Here is a 16913-nt window from a genome sequence, read left to right on the forward strand (position 1 = left end):
AGCATCCAAGAGAATGTACAGGGAAGAGTAAAAGAACAGAACAACCCTAAATAATGCTGTGTTGATGCTATATGTTATTCATAAAACGTAAATACTGATAGGTTCCATCCATTTCTGTCTTCAGGACTTGCTGAACCAGATGCTGTTAGCAGTTCTTAATTAATTTCTCTTCCATGAGTGTATACAGTCTCCTTGAAAGTATACAGATTTTTTGCTGAAAACATGGTGTAGCAAGGAGTTCTACAGCTTCACTGAATGAAGACTGTGAAGAATCTTCTGTTTATTTTGATCCTGCTGCCTTCTAGTATCATTTGATGTCCTATAATTTTTGTGTTAGAACAAACAGTGAATAATCAATCCTGCTTCTTCTCTGCATGCCACTTGAGATTTTACAGCTGTCTTATTTTCCCTTCATCATCTCTTTTTCTAGATGGAAGAGTCCTAGTTTGCTTAGTTGTTCCTTATATGTAAGTTCTATACCTTTGATCATCTTTGTTGCGCTTCTCTGAACCTTTTCCAGTTCTACCATGTCCTTTTTGAGGTGGGGAAGACCACAACTGCACCCAGTATTCAAGATGAGGGCAAACCATGGATCTACACAGTAGTATAATGATCTTTGTTTTGTTCTCTATTCTTTTCCTAATATTTTCTAATATTTTGATTTTTTTTGACTGCTATTGAGCATTGAAGCTGATTTATTAATGAAAACAGCATTATTATATTATTATGCTGAAAATAGCATTATTTTGTTTGTGATGTTAGGGTACATTTTTCATGTGTATTAGTTGACATTTATCTACAATGAATTCCATCTGATACTTTACTGCTCACTGTGTCTTGCTAGTCGTCTTCATTTCTTCTCCATACCTTTAGAACCCAAATAATTCAGTTTGGTCAGTAAATTTTGGCACCTTACTGCTTATTCCCTTTTCTAGGTTACTGCTGAGTATGTTGAACAGCACAGATCCCTGTAGAACTTCATTGGTTACCTTTCTCAGATACAAGAACTTGCATTTACTACTGCCCTTTGTTTCTTATTTTTTACTCTCTGTTTCACATTATTTATTCTATGCAAAAGACTTCTCTCTTATGCTGTGCCTACTTAGTTTCCTCAAAATCCTTTGGCGACAGACCTTGTCGATGACTTTTTGGAAATCTAAGTAGAATATGTCAACCAGATATCCCTTATTCATGTGATTATTAAGTCACCTTTGGAACTCTAGAAAAGGTTTGTAATGCATGGTATACGTTCATAGAAAACATTTTGATTCTTCTTCAGAATGCTGTATTTATCTTTATGAACATTAGTTATATTTTTCATTATGGTTTCTACTGTTTTCTCTAGTATAGACATTAAACACCCTGATACATAGTTCTTGAATCCAATATTAAAAATTTGGCATTTTATTTACTACCATCCCATCCACAGATATTAAGGTAATTTTAAGCACTTAAGCAGCTAAGGTATTTCATCCTTGAGATCCTTTAGAACTCTTGGATGATTCAGTATTTTCACTAATGTCTTGGGAGATACAGACTAAGACTTAGAATAGGAGCTTTTCTATTCTATTTGCTTATTAATCATGAAATCAGAGCCTTTCAGTGTTGCAGAAGATAAGTCTTCAAAAGTTTAATGCTGGCTTTTGATTGTTCACATATGCCCGTAATCACATCCAGTTTGCATCCTTTTACTTCTTCATTCCATGTCATACACTGAGACTACAATTTGAACGCTATTGTTTTAAGTCCAAACCATCAATTTTAAGGTTGGTTACAAAACTTAATAATCTCTTGACACTTTGAAATGGACTGAAAAGCTCTTGTTTCCTTCCTTAATGTAAGAAGTTCTATGCAGGATTCTTTTGTTTGGTTGTTTGATTGGCTTTTGTTTGTAGTTTTGACTAACCTTGTTACCTAAAATATCTAAACATAATTTAATGTTTGGATATGTTTAATTTACAAAAGTAGAGCACCCAAGCAATATGTTTAAAATGTTTTTTATTTTAAAAAATAATCTTACAGCTCTTTCTCTGGCTACTTCTTTACAGGACAGATTGATGAAGAGGCTGTTAAGAAATATGCTTACCTTAACATTGTGGGAATGGTTGGATCCATAGACAATGACTTCTGTGGCACTGATATGACCATAGGTACTGACTCAGCCTTGCACAGAATCATTGAAGTTGTGGATGCCATCATGACCACTGCTCAAAGGTAAACTGTGCATATTATAGAAAACTGTAACATACAGTTGTTCATGCTTCAAATCTTAAGTTTCCTATTGCTATACAATAGTGGAGGATATAAGTTAATTTTAAATAAAAGTTAGGTAACTGGTATTTGTAACATTTCTAGAGTGGGAATAAAAGCTCTTTTTGGCTGCATCTTTTAAGTGTCTCAGTGTCTTTTTTTCTTATGAACTGCTTTTCCATCATTCCTGTTGTGGCAGCACTTCAGGCATCTGATTGTAGAGGCTGCATCAGCTTTAGGGGCAGGCTGTCTTTTTTTAGTATGTTTTCAGTCTTTCAGACATACTCTTCTAGAGGAGATCCAGACACACCTTGAATAGTACAAAGTAGCATCTGTTTGTATATAAGCTTTCTCTAGGTAAAATTTAAGCATTTGAATGATTTAATTTTTATTTTAATACAGCTATATCATTACAGTTCTTAATATGGGTCTGCATCATTTACATTCCTACTAAATGTTCACTGCTTCTCTCCTAACTGCCCTTACATGTTTTAGAAGAAAGTAATCGTGAAGATGAATTATGCATTGGAAGATATGTAATTTTAGATAAATTGTTTAATATGGCCTTCTGTTTTGCTAGTGAATTCTGTGTTTGGTCAGCATGGTAAACATGGGCTCTTTCCTGATACCAGGTTCTGATTTCAAGAATTTGGGCTGGATTTTTGAGCTGCAATATTACAGTTAAATTTGTTTTCTTATTTTTACAGCCATCAGAGGACGTTTGTACTGGAGGTTATGGGGAGACACTGTGGGTATGTATTGTCTTAAGCAGTTTGTGTCTCATACAGATATAATTATGAAAGATAAAGAAATCTGAACCATAAATGTCTAATCATTTGTTATGTTTATTAGGTATCTAGCTCTTGTTAGTGCCTTAGCCTGTGGTGCAGATTGGGTATTTATTCCTGAATACCCACCAGAAGAAGGATGGGAAGATTCCATGTGTGTTAAGCTTTCAGAGGTAATTTATTACTGTGTTTGAGATTATGTGATGTCTTTGCAGATGTTTGAAAACAGTGATTTAAGAATGTGATCAGGACTTTCAGCAAGTCTTTGCTTCTGGTGTCACAGATAGTGCTATTTGGTCTTAAACAGTTCTTTTCCTCCATTCTGCAATTGTCTTGAAGAGTGATATAACCTGCTCTAGAGATTACATAAAACTGTTCCTCTATAAGCAGTGTGTGTATCTTTCCTCATTAATTTGATATATTTCACTTCATCAGTGAAAAGACCTATATGAAGATAAAATGTATGAGAAGTCTGAAGTGATCAAGTATAAGCTGCTAGGATTTGAGGAAATATTTCTTAATGTATAGCAATTGATTATTAAATTGTGCTGTAAATATCTTTCAGTTTTTTCATTACATGGGTGTGGTTTTATTTTTGTTATAGAATCGTGCACGAAAGAAAAGGCTGAATATTATTATTGTAGCTGAAGGGGCTATTGATTGCCACAACAAACCTATAACATCAGAGAAGGTTAAGGATGTAAGTGTCAACATCCCTATGATACACTTCCTGTTTTGTTCTTAAGATGGGGCTTGTTTCTACCAATAACATTTCTGTAAAGTAAGTCTGTTCCTGTAAAGTAGCTTATCACACAGTTTGCTGGTTGTATTTTATATTTGTGCTTTATTATGTGAATCCATACTCCACTTAAGGGGAAATTATTTCAGTGGCTGCTTAGAACATTTTTTCCTTGTAACATAAAGACAACAGCCCAAAACACCTACTTCATCGGGACCTTTATTGATAGAGTCTGAAATCAGCTCAAATCAGTAATTATAATCCTATTTTACTTTATATTTCTTGAAAAACTTTAATACTCTCACAGTGAAATAATATTGTCTACTTTGGACTTTTTTCTGAAGTGTTGCTTTGCCAAAAATTTCATCAATGTTCAAGATGAAAAACTTTTGAGCTGAAATTATTCTGCTTTTCTTGGAAAAGATCCCTTAGGAAAAGAAGTTAAAAAAATAGTCATTGGCAGGAAGGTTCTATGACACTTTGACTTGACCTGGGGTTTATCTGTCCTGTGACCATGAAGTTTTGTTTTCCACAGCTGTCAGTTTGAGAGTAATCTTTGACTCTTAATTCAGAATTGCAGTTTTATAAAGTAAAATTTAGCACCAAGTGGTGTTAAATGTACTTACAGCAGATAGCTGTTATGCATTTATGGAAGAAACATTACTTGCTTGTTACAAATTTCAGCCAGTTAAAACATTCAAAAACTATAAATATCAGGGATAGAAGATTTTGTAAATAATTTCTAATTATTTTTTTTTCTGCTTTATGGTATCCATTACTTATTCCTAACCTTACATGCTCACTGAAGATGTATTAATAAAACATGTCTTTTTGTGACTTTAGGTTTGATAATGTAACAGACGAAATGGAAAGGAAGTCTGACTGAATGAAATAGTTTTATTATTATAATTTTTACAGCAAGTTTTAAAAGCTTCATCAATTAAGGTTAAAAATCATCTTCACTGAAGTTGTACTCAGAGTCTTTTGGGATGTATAATCTTGCACATTGATGAAACATGGAGCAAATAAAACTGTAATTGAACTTCTTTCAAATATTCTAATTGTGATATTTAGACCTGTTTTTATAAGGCTGAGGACTGTGCATAATGAAGCCATTGTAACTGTAGTTAAAGCGTTGCAATCTAAGCTACTGTTTGCCATTACTAAATAAAATGTTCCATTAGATTAGGAATCTGGAGTTTAGCTCTAGGTCAGGAATAAAGTAAAGACTGGCTAAACTTTTGTAGTATATTCATTACTGTTGACATACTAATGTATATGTAGAATTTTATTATTCCAATAGCACTTAAAGCAGAGTAATGCTAACACATGCATATATGAAATAATGATGATAATAAACCCACTATATTTCAAAATTCTTTGCAGCTTGTGGTTCAGCGGCTTGGTTTTGACACCCGAGTAACTATCTTGGGTCATGTGCAAAGAGGTGGAACCCCTTCAGCTTTTGACAGAATTTTGGTGAGTGAACCTAAAATAATTACTAATGGCACCACATATTTGATTATTTATTTGTGGATGGGGTGCTTCTACCTGATTAACTGGACAAATCCAATTATTATCTCATATTAACAGTCTGAATACCTCAAATTCAGGATAGTGAAGCACTTACTGTAAAGGAACATATATTAGGATTAAAAAGCAAAGCTGCAAGAACAATTGTCCATACTTCAGGGTATTAAACAGCCTGCAATGTTTTCACCAAGGAAAAATTGGTTTCAGCTTTATTTACAGAGAAGTCATGACCATTTCTGTGATTAGAAGCCTTGTGCTTTTAAATGCTTGCTTGAACACTCAAACAATATCTATTTTCAGGCAAGTCGTATGGGTGTGGAAGCTGTACTTGCCCTTTTAGAAGCTACTCCGGCTACCCCTGCCTGTGTTGTGTCCCTCTCTGGCAACCAGGCTGTCCGCTTGCCTTTGATGGAGTGTGTGCAGATGGTGAGTTTCTGGCAAAAAGCCAATTTATAGTTATTAATTAACTACGACAGACCACTGTATAATAATTGTCTGTTGTCATTAAATGCTGATGGGAGTGTGTGCTGCACTTTCCCACATTTGGGAATAATGAACTTCATGTGTGTTCTCTTATGTCTTGTTGCTTATTTGCAAACTACTAATAAACAAGAAATAGATATTTTTTTAATTTGTTTTCAAGTTTCATCTCAGATCTTCTCTTTTTATTGCTATAAAAAATTCTTCAGATGCTTGCATTCATTTACGCGTTATACACAACAGTCAGGTTTCTGCACTAAAACTATTCAGCTTAAACTGAAAAAAGAAAACACAAAACAGATATATTGGGTTTTTTTGTCCTAGGGAGTCTTTAGGTATCCGCTTCTACTTTGTTCTTCTTCCATCCACTGTAATTTATGCTATGATAAGAGGTAGCTCATTATTAATGAAATGTCAGTATTTTTTCACTTTGGAAAGTTATTTCAGAATGATCTATTTACTGGAATATGTTAAATAATCATCTTTCTGTGTTTTTTAAACTTACTGAGTAATCAACTTGTTTTTTCAAGACTCAAGAAGTTCAGAAAGCCATGGATGAGGGAAGATTTGTTGAGGCTGTGAAGCTTCGTGGAAGGTATGGCCAATAACTTGTATCAATTTATTTACTCTAGAAAAGCTGAATTGCTTTGCTCTTCTGCTGGCACTTGACATTTTATTTTTGATAATATAACATATATATGTTTTTATGTGTTTGGGAGTAATAAAGGGTACAGAAGAATAATTGCTTATAGAATAATTGAAATTTTAATATTCTTAAAAAACATGCAAAACAAAACTGTTGTTCAGTACTGTCAGACTAGTTAGTGACTGATGCTATGCTAACTGGTCACAAAGATAAGAGCTGGTGTGTTGTATGAGCTGACTGGTAGCAACCATATGTTTGTTTATTCAAAATTTTGAGGCCAATCCCATGAGCATGTAAGTATCTGGGAGTTTTCCAAGAGTAATGTTGGAAGGAGACATTCTGCACTCTTACGTGTCAACAGAGCATTTTCTGTTTCAAGTCATTTGATAATGAAGTGGTTAAGCTGCTATCCATCATATTTGAGAAGTTGTGGCAGTCCAGTGATGTTCCTGCTGACTGGGAAAGGGGAAACATAACCCCCATTTTTAAAAAGGTTAAAAAGAAGATTTGGGGAGCTACAGGCGAGTCAGTCTCACCTCTGTGCCCAGCAGATCATGGAGTGGATCCTCCTGGAAACTATGCTGGGGCACATGGAAAATAAGGAGGTGATTGATGACAGCCAACATGGCTTCACTAAGGGAAAATAGTGCATGACAAATTTGTTGTCTACGACGGGGTTACAGTGTTGGTGGATAAGGGAAGAGCAACTGATGTCATCTACCTGGTCTTGTGCAAAGCATTCGACACTGTCCCACACGACGCCCTTGTCTCTAAATTAGAGAGACATGGATTTGATGGATGGATCACTCGGTGGATAAGGAAATGACTGGATGGTCGCACTCAAAGAGTTGCAGTCAACAGCTCGATGTCTAAGTGGAAAGCAGTGACGAGTGGTGTTCCTCAGGGGACGGTGTTGGGACTGGCGCTGTTTAACATCTTTGTTGGCGACATGGACAGTGGGACTGAGCGCACCCTCAGAAAGTTTGCTGATGACACCAAGCTGTGTGGTGCAGTCAACAGACTGGAGGGAAGGAATACCGTCCAGAGGGACCTTGACAGCCTTGAGAGTTGGGCCTGTGTAAACCTCATGGGGTTCAACAAGGCCACGTGCAAGGTCCTGCACGTGGGTTGGGGCAATCCCAAGCACAAATACAGGCTGGGTGATGAGAGCAGTCCTGCAAAGAAGGACTTGGGAGTATCAGTGGATGGCAAACTGACTATGAGCCAGCAATATGCGCTCACAGACCAGAAAACCAACTGTATCCTGGGCTGTACCAAGAGAAGTGTGACCAGCAGGTCGAGGGAGGTGGTTCTCCCCCTCTGCTCTGCTCTCGTGAGACCCCACCTGGAGGACTGTGTCCAGGTCTGGGGTCCACGGCATAACAAGGACATGGACCTGCTTGAGCGGATCCAGAGGAGGCCATGAAGATGATCAGGGGGCTGGAACACCTCCCCTATGAAGACAAGCTGAGAGAGTTGGGGTTGTTCAGCCGGGAGAAGAGAAGGCTCCAGGGAGAACTTGTAGCAGCCTTCTAGTACTTAAAGGGGGCTATAGGAAAGCTGGGGAGGGACTCTTTGTCAGGGAGTGTAGTGATAGGATGAGGGGTAATGGTTTTAAACTGAAAGAGGATAGATTTAGATTAGATATAAGGAAGAAATTCTTCATTGTGAGGGTGGTGAGACACTGGCACAGGTTGCCCAGAGAAGTTGTGGCTGCCTCCTCCTTGGAAGTGTTCAAGGCCAGGTTGGACGGGGCTTTGAGCAACCTGGTCTAGTGGAAGGTGTCCCTGCACATGACAGGGGGGTTGGAACTAGATGGTCTTTCAAGTTCCTTAAAACCCAAACCGTTCTATGATGCTATGATAATAAAATGCTTTACCCCCAAACTATAAAACTAACTTGCCAGCTATGTAGTTACTTTATCACTATTATCTTACAGGATTAAGTATTTTCCAGTATTCTCTCATTTCCAGTTTTTATCATGTTTTGCATTTGTAATAACTGGTGCTAATAGTACTTGTTTTTAAAAGTTTCTGAAAAATTCAAGTGTTTTTTAAAAAAAGATGAGTTGAAAAAGTTACTGTTTTATTTATCTTATTTACTCATTTATTTAGGAGCTTTGAAAACAACCTTAACACCTACAAATTACTGTCACACAAAAAACCAGATGCTGAGCTTCCAATGGTAAGGAGGTTTTTTGAGTGTGCAATGCATGTCTACTTTTGGGGTGTCTTAACTTTAAATAAGTGTTCTTCTTCTCTCCACCTCATCCCACCTTAATACTCTCTTCAAACCTATGCCATAGGATATTTTATAAAATTAGTTAAATATTATAATGGTAGAAAGATACTTGCAACACACAACTTTATTATAATAATAGCTAACTTTTTTAAAAAGTGAAATGCCATTCTAACTAGAAAATTTCCTGCTAGGCAATTTCTTTGTGTCTTGGATATATGTCTGGTCTCAATTGCTATAGTGTCTGGTCCTTACAGTTGCAGTTATGCCCTCTGTTCCTTAACATGGAGAGAAGGAAAAGTGATTAAGAGTCTAAAAATCTTGGGATAAAGAAGGATAATTCAATGTAAAAGAATTGTAGCCCTTCCTTTTGAAGGGTAAATAAAACTGCTTAAAACAGGGATAAGTCCAGGAATTCATGGGATGGAATAGTGAAGACAGATGCATCACATTTACCTGATCTAATAAGTCACTGTGCATAATACAGCAGTGGACATTTAGTTCTTCTTTTCTTTGTAGTTTGTAAGTTGTGTGTAAGAGGGAATTTGGATTTATTAGGAAGTAGACACTAAATGTTGTGTGTAAATAAATTTCAGACAGGATATTTTTGTTTTCATTAATGGTTTACTGAATAATCCTGGTTTTGACCATCGTTGTTGACATGTCACCTCACTGGTTAATTCCTTTTCTAACTGTAGTTTGTGATGATTTGATACCTTATTTGCATGATTATGTTACTGTTATGTTTTTTCTTCTTTTTTTTCCAATTAAATATTTGAGTAATGATTAAGAGTAACTTCTCAATATTATTAAGGAGAAAAATTGCATTGAAAACAGGAAGGTTCATTTGAATAGCTGACATTTGTTCAGAAATTCTACGGATAGCAAGTAACATAATCACAACTAGCCTTTTTATTTGACAAAAATTACTGTAATGTCACGGAAAACTTCACACAGTAAAGGAAACTTGGTTACAAATGAAAAGTCATAGTAAAAGCTTTCAAGGACACTACGATTAAATAACTCTAGTTTAAATTATTCTTTTACTTTTGCCTAAATGTAAGTAAAAGTAAGTACATAGAAGAGAGGGGGTTTTTTGTTTGTTTGTTTGTTTGATTTCAAACAATAAGGACCTAAGTTTGACCTTGAAGAGATCAAAATATTCAGGATTTTTTTGATGGATATAGTCAACATTTACTTTGCCAGATCAGGTGTTTGTTTGGGTTTTTTTATAAACCAATGCAAATTTAGGGCTGTTAGCATTGGGCTTTCCTATTTTGTTTTAAAATAGTTTTGCTATATCTTTTTGTGATGGATGGCATTAGAAAGAAATGTTGGCTGCTTGTAATTATTAACTACTTGGATTTGACCACATTAGCCAAATCGGTGTGCTTTAATAAAAGAGGTTGGATGGGAATTAAAAAGTAGATGAAATGTGCATGTCACAGGAACTGAGGAAAAGGCTAAGCTGATCAGATCACTAGACCTTACTGAATGCTCTGCTTCAGCAGTGTTGCTGCACACAGATATTTTGCTGCTTGTGTTTCCCTTGTGTTTTTCTACAATCGGTTGATTGTGCCAAGCTAAAAATGAAACCACACATGTTCTGGTTTTGGTCTCCTTTTTTGTCGTCTTTTTTTTTTTTATTAATTAGAAGAGATTCCATGATCATTACATAACAACTGTTCTTTTTTTCTGTTTTGTATTTTCCCATCTTCCAGGATAAAGCTAATAACTTCTAGCTCTCCCAAGTACCAGATTGTTACAATTCTGTCATGTCAATGCTTATAAACAATTTAAGGTCATCCACCTGACCTAAAGCATGATGAATTTTAGTGTACAAGCTCAGGCTGTCAAGTTTTCTTGCATTTTGCTTACATAGTTTGCTAGCATTTAAATTCTGTTTGCTAACTACATACAGGGTGGTTAAACTTTCCCAAAGGTCAGGCATGTAAATTTTTATTCTTGACTTACATTTTGCTCTCAGTATTAATTTCAAAGCTGTAAAAAACAAAATTAATAAATTGCAGTGCCGCCTTCATTTTTTGGTAGTGGATTATATTTTAATCTGTTGTAAATCAACACTTACTGATATCAGTGAAACTGTATTGATTTATACTAGCTAACTGTTTCTTAATCAGACAGGGGCCTGTGATTTATATGGAAATAAGCCTTCCTTTCCAAGGAATACTTCATGTACAGAAGATGTGCACTTCATGTTTTGTGTTTTGCAGTTAAAATATTATACAAAAATGCTTACTAGCATTTTACATGCAGTAACATTCTTTGTTTACCCTTACAGTGCACATTTATGAATAATTTTTCTGTTATATTTTTCTTCTTGATGCAAGTATTGAAGTTTTTTTCCTCTGGGAAGGAATCCATGATCTAAATGATATTGATTTATCAGTATAAAGTAGTAATTCCATTGAAGAAAGTGTTCCTAATTTGAAAACTGTTGTGGTTTAGAGTTGGGTGTGTTGTAACAAGACAGAAGTTTTTAATAGTATTTTGTAGGTAGATTGTGTGATTTTGGCCACTTGTGTTGTTCAGTCTGTAATGCTTACATCCATTTAGAGGTAGCTTTTTATCTAGAGTACAAGTGATAATAAAACAATATAAATGGGGACTATATGCATAGGTATGGAATATACATTATATATCATTTCATGTTATGTTTTACATAGAACCTTTTTTCCTACCTTGTCTGTGGTTTAAATTACAAATACATATTTGATATCTCGGACTTTTCCATCTGAATAGATTAACCACTTACCTGGGATACTCATTAAATTTTGGGAGACACTGTATATAAGCACAGTTGCTTTGAGTCGTTAGGAAATGCTTTAAAACCTGCCGTAATCTGAAAATGTATGGTATTGTGAAAGATGCTTAGTGCTCCTGTTTGCTACGACTATGGTCCATACTTCACTACCTGGCCAATACTTTAATGTAAAAGTTGTCATCTGTGCCACTTTTCATGGTACTAATGATATACACCTAACTGCTGTGGTGCTACAATCAGTTCCTACTCTGTTCTTGGCTCTTCTGGGTGTTTTTTCAAAAAACTATTGCTTTGATAACATGTAACTGGTTGGATAACGCAGAGTATTTTATGTTTCTTGAACCTAGCTGAGCTAGAATATAAAAACCTGAGTAAATTATCCTGCAAACGAAAGGAAATGTGGTAAAGTCTTAATTAAAAACTTTCTTTTTTTAAACTGTTTGTTTCTGTGCGATATTCTGCAAATGGGGAAATATGTATATGTATCTTCTAGTTAACTTTTAAATTTTAGATGGTTTTAGGACCTTTGAAATTTCCTTTTCTACATTCCAATATTTAGCAACTGTGTGCTATGGACAAATTGACCATGATGTAGAAATTAATGTGCTTATTAAATATTATTTTTCTCTTGCAGACTAATTTTAATGTGGCAGTTTTAAATGTTGGTGCCCCTGCAGCTGGAATGAATGCTGCAGTGAGAGCTGCAGTGAGAGTTGGCATAACTGAGGGCCATAAAATGTTTGCTGTCATTGATGGATTTGAAGGTTTTGCTAGAGGGAAGGTCAGTATTATGTGTGTGCAATACATAGTAGTATGTACCCCATCCCACACCACCACCTTTGTTTATGTTCTTAGAAGGTATGTTCTGTCATAACTGTTGTGGGAACTGATTTCATAAGTTCTTTTATTTCATAAAGATATATAAAACCCAAATTGTAACTGTATTTCTCAACTATTCAAGTTTATAGATTCATTTATCTTAAGTATTGCTAATTACATGCTGCAGAACTACAAAATTAGTTCAGATGAATCCTACCTTCAGATTTGGTCAATGTTTAGCACATGGTAGGTTTTCCACAGAATAACAGAATTGCTGATTCTGTGCGATGAGCTCTTGTATCTGTGTTCCTTTGCTATAAGAAACTTTGCAGTGGTGCTTGTTGATGGAGGAAGATTTTTTTTTTTTTTTTTTTTTTTTCTCCAGGTGAGTTAGATTTTTCTGTTCCCCTATTTTAAATGTTAAGCATCAGTTGGTATACTGAGGAGGAAATGAATACAAAATTTAGGATTTCTATGCCTAGCTGGAGCCATAGGTCCCAAAATTAACTTCAGAGACATAGTTCTAGATTTTTGTGTTTCATATTCAGTAGGAGAGGATGTGAAAATAGGATCATGAAATAAGGAGGCAGGGTTCATCATGGTTTGGAGGAAGAAAGAATAAATAGAATGGAAAGGGATTGGTAAGAATTTAAGAGAAATGAAGTTAACCTCTTGATGCTGTTTTCCTTCTTTACCAAGTTCATTTTTGGTGCTTTGCCCAACAACTTGTTCCAACAACTTTACGTTAAGTAGTACCTGGTGTTTGCTGCATGTCAAGAGAAGTAATTGGATAATTACTTAACAGAATCTCCTTTTTTACTTTTATTCAAAGATAAAGGAAATCAGCTGGGGAGATGTTGGAGGCTGGACTGGTCAAGGAGGATCAATTCTTGGTACAAAACGGTAACATCAATATTTTACCAATTGATATGATGAATTCTAGTATTTTATATAACCAGTGTATGATTCCATGCTCTTTTCCTTCCAGAGAATGTTTTAAGTCCTCAATTTTTTTGTTTTTTATTTTTTATTTTAAATTGTTACAGTCCAACTTGGGTATCTTTATAGTACTGTACCTGCTCTGAAGAGAGAATTAAAATGGGAGTCAAGACCTGAATTTAAAAATTTTCTGGGGTCCTTACACTTAAAAGGATTGCAAACCTTCTTTACAGTTTCTTTACAGCTGACATGATTCCTTACTGGCTGTCAGGAAGAATTATTTATATGGATATATATGTAAAATGAAAAATATTGCATTGCCTGCTCAGTTTACTGTTTCAGATTAGTAATTAGCTCTTATTGCTGCAGAGTCTGTAAATTGTTTTTATTTTTCTTTTGGTTTAATAATTTTTAGTACTCTTCCTGCAAAATATTTGGAGAAGATTGCTGACCAGATGCGCACTAACAACATTAATGCCCTTATGGTTATTGGTGGATTTGAGGTACACTGAAATGTATAATTATGTCTAAGTAGAGTAGAATTCCTAACAAAAGGAATAGACCATTTTAATTTTCACCCAATCTTCATGTAATGCTTTTGGTTATAACTATATTTGATATACAGCACAAATAGGGTTTAGGATCAGAAGTATTGTCAATCACTGATTCTGTGGAAAGTTGACATTCAAGACAGTGACTAGTAACTGAAAACCAGGATGTGCTAAATGGATAAATAAGTTGAGATAGCATGATAGTATTTTTGTATTAAACAAAAAATAATTAATGACTTCAGTAATGCAAATTCCAGTCTATACTGTATCAATACTTAGAACATACTTTCAGAACTTCATGACCTTTAGTAGCAACTGCATTGTGATTCTTAAGTGCATTTCAAAATCTGTGATTGATCTAGAGAAGTTTTGTTTTGGTTTTTTTTTTTTTCATATTTCATATTTCATTTCATTTTACCAAAATTAAAAAATTTTTGAAATCTTGATTCAGGAAAGTATTTTGCCAACTTCTCTTCCCAGAGAACAACATGCTTATTGCTTCTTCATAAGGAATGATTCATCCGTTTTTTCCAACCTTTTAGGAATGGCGCTAGTTCAGGAATACTAAGATTTTAAATAAGGAATAACAGTACCTGAAGATTGGGAACTAGTTTGCAGTATGTTTGTGTTGTACAAAGCACTTTGTTATATATTTCCTTGAAAATGAATGTTCTATTTACTGTTTGTTTTCAAATGTATACCTGTTTTTAATGCTTTCTTTTTTGTGTGTGTGTTAGATTTTAGTGGTTCCTTAACGCTTTGACTTGCTGAAGTGTGCTGTGGTAGAAATGGCTCCCCCTGTGGCCCTTTCCATTTTATCACTCCAACTTTGTCCATATTTATTCATCCTAATTTTTCACCCAATGCCTGTGCCCAACAGGCGTACCTCGGACTTCTGGAATTGTCAGCTGCCCGAGAGAAATATGACGAATTCTGTGTTCCAATGGTTATGGTTCCTGCAACTGTATCCAACAATGTACCGGGTTCAGATTTCAGCATTGGTGCAGATACTGCTCTGAACACTATAACTGATGTAAGTCTATTCTGGTGTGTGCGCTTACTAACAAAGCAGTTCTGGTTAAAACTGACTAAATTGGCTAGAACTGGATATTTTTATAGACCAGAACTTTGGAAATGTAATCTGGAAAATGATACAGTTACTTGATATACCCACATTCATGATACCTCTTTAAAAAGGAGAAGGTTTAGGATCCCAAATGCTTCCATTACGTTTCCTCTGAAACTACAATGAAGATGGCATATATCTATTGTATATGGAAGAAAGAAACCTAAAGCTAAGACTTAATGATCATTTGGTGCACTGTAGATTATATGTAGAGTATGAATATATCTAGCTGTAACAAACTGAGTGAATGTTGTTCTGTTCAGAATGAGATCCTTATTTATGTTACAACTTTATTCCTCTAATAGAGAATGTAAGATCCATATTTCTTTAATAATAAGAATTACATATATGCTACTAATAATAGATTTAACAAAAAGAGTTGAGACATATTATGAAGGTTTTTTTAAAAAATCAAATCCAGTAATACAATATAAATTAAAAATGGATTGATTAATACTAAACTCAGTTGGACAGAAGGCATTGTCAAACAGCACACAAATTAAATTCAGGCATGCACATTTACAGTTCATCTGAGTCATTTAAGCATTAATCCATCACACTTCTTCTAAAAGCAGTTCTGTTTCTATATATTCTCACATCATTTTGTCTCTGAAATAATAGCAGTAATATTACACTTCCTTCAGTATTTTTCTTTTCAGCATAATTTGCAGGCGCATACATATTGCAAATACAGTTGCAGAGTGTCCAGAGTTTAAAACACAGCAAAGACCTAATAAAGCATTTATCTTCAAAATTGAATTTACATTTTCGCTTATAAAGAAGAAACAGAATTATTTCATAACTTAGTGAATTGCAGTGAATTACCATATTATATTACAGGTTCCACTTTCTGATTTTTGTCTTCAGCCATGTTGGTCTCACAATGTAGAATTTTTCACTAATTGTCCATATTGAGCTACTTTTTAAAAAATGAAAAATTATGAGCATAGTGCTCATGTAAAGAGGGAAAAAATTTCAAGTTGCTTTTGAAAATTGAATGTCAGTTCTTGTATCACTTAGATGTATTTGAAGATTTTAAATTGAAGATCTTCAAATTATTCAGAAATTTGAAGGATTCCTCAAATGCTATCAACTTCAAAAGCACTAACATAGTTTTCACCTGTTTTGGTTTTGGTTTTCTTTACTATGCCAACATAAATATTTTTATCTTCAGCAAAATAAACCCTTCAGTTAGGAAATTTCATTTTCCCTAACTATTGCCTTGGGCAAGACCATAAGGTAACTAAAATTTATCTTGAACATATTCTTTATAGACAACTTAGGTTATAAATGTTGATGTTGTTTCCAGTTCTGGTAAATAAAAATATCCCTCCAAAATGATTGATCACACATTAAGGTGGGTAAAATGATTGTGCATAACACCTACTTTTCTTCTTTTCTGTTCTTCATAAGCTTTGTTAACCTGACTTCTTTTTATAGGTTACTTCATGTAGAGGGGATATATCATAGTCAGCCTCTCTCTCCTTGTCGCTGTGTTTTGCTTTATACTTAGGTTTCTAGATATCATTTACCTTCATTAGATAAGAAAATGTCACTATGTCCGTATTTTCAATGCCGTAGTTGAAAACTTCTCAAAATGATATTTTTTTTACTAATAGCTTCCATCTTGTTTTTGCATTTTATTTTGCCTAGATTTTTTTCTCTGAAATAAATATGAAATCTAATGGCTTTTCAAGATTTAGATTCAATCAATGGAAAAATCAAATTTTGTGCTCTTTTGGGGAAGAAGCAGACTTTTGTGTTGGGGAAACATTTCTGCTTGGTATCTTTTCAGTTTTCTGCTCTGGTTATTGGAACATGATTCACTAAAACTGATAATGAAAAATGTATCCTTTCATTCCTGTGTCATATGTTCAGATCAGGTTCAATAGTGATGTTGCCCCCTGTTAAATGTGACCGACAGGCTCAATACAAGTCATACAATTGACTGTGGTAAACAAAAGTAGCAGATGGACATGAATGTCCATTATATCTAGTTTATAGCATTTTTATTCCTAC

General features: G+C 34.7%; 1 protein-coding gene across 5 annotated transcripts in view; it reads left to right on the top strand.

The window, feature by feature from the left end:
* PFKP (phosphofructokinase, platelet) overlaps window positions 1-16913 on the top strand; it is a 49463-nt gene that overhangs the window by 19152 nt on the left and 13398 nt on the right. For 4 of the 5 annotated variants that reach the window (XR_012624121.1, XM_074832140.1, XM_074832107.1 and 1 more), the window contains exons 5-16: window positions 2049-2214; window positions 2958-3002; window positions 3103-3211; window positions 3643-3738; window positions 5164-5256; window positions 5611-5736; window positions 6321-6385; window positions 8551-8620; window positions 12094-12240; window positions 13111-13181; window positions 13633-13720; window positions 14649-14801. Coding sequence is in view for 4 of the 5 variants with exons in the window: in XM_074832140.1 (XP_074688241.1) it covers window positions 2049-2214; window positions 2958-3002; window positions 3103-3211; window positions 3643-3738; window positions 5164-5256; window positions 5611-5736; window positions 6321-6385; window positions 8551-8620; window positions 12094-12240; window positions 13111-13181; window positions 13633-13720; window positions 14649-14801 (1229 nt within the window). In the remaining variant the exon portion in view is untranslated. The remainder of the gene's footprint in view (window positions 1-2048; window positions 2215-2957; window positions 3003-3102; window positions 3212-3642; window positions 3739-5163; window positions 5257-5610; window positions 5737-6320; window positions 6386-8550; window positions 8621-12093; window positions 12241-13110; window positions 13182-13632; window positions 13721-14648; window positions 14802-16913) is intronic. The other variant, XM_074832118.1, reaches the window with a different exon arrangement.

Source organism: Strix aluco, chromosome 1 (assembly GCF_031877795.1).
Source record: "Strix aluco isolate bStrAlu1 chromosome 1, bStrAlu1.hap1, whole genome shotgun sequence".
In the NCBI taxonomy this organism is placed as follows: Eukaryota; Metazoa; Chordata; class Aves; order Strigiformes; family Strigidae; genus Strix; species Strix aluco.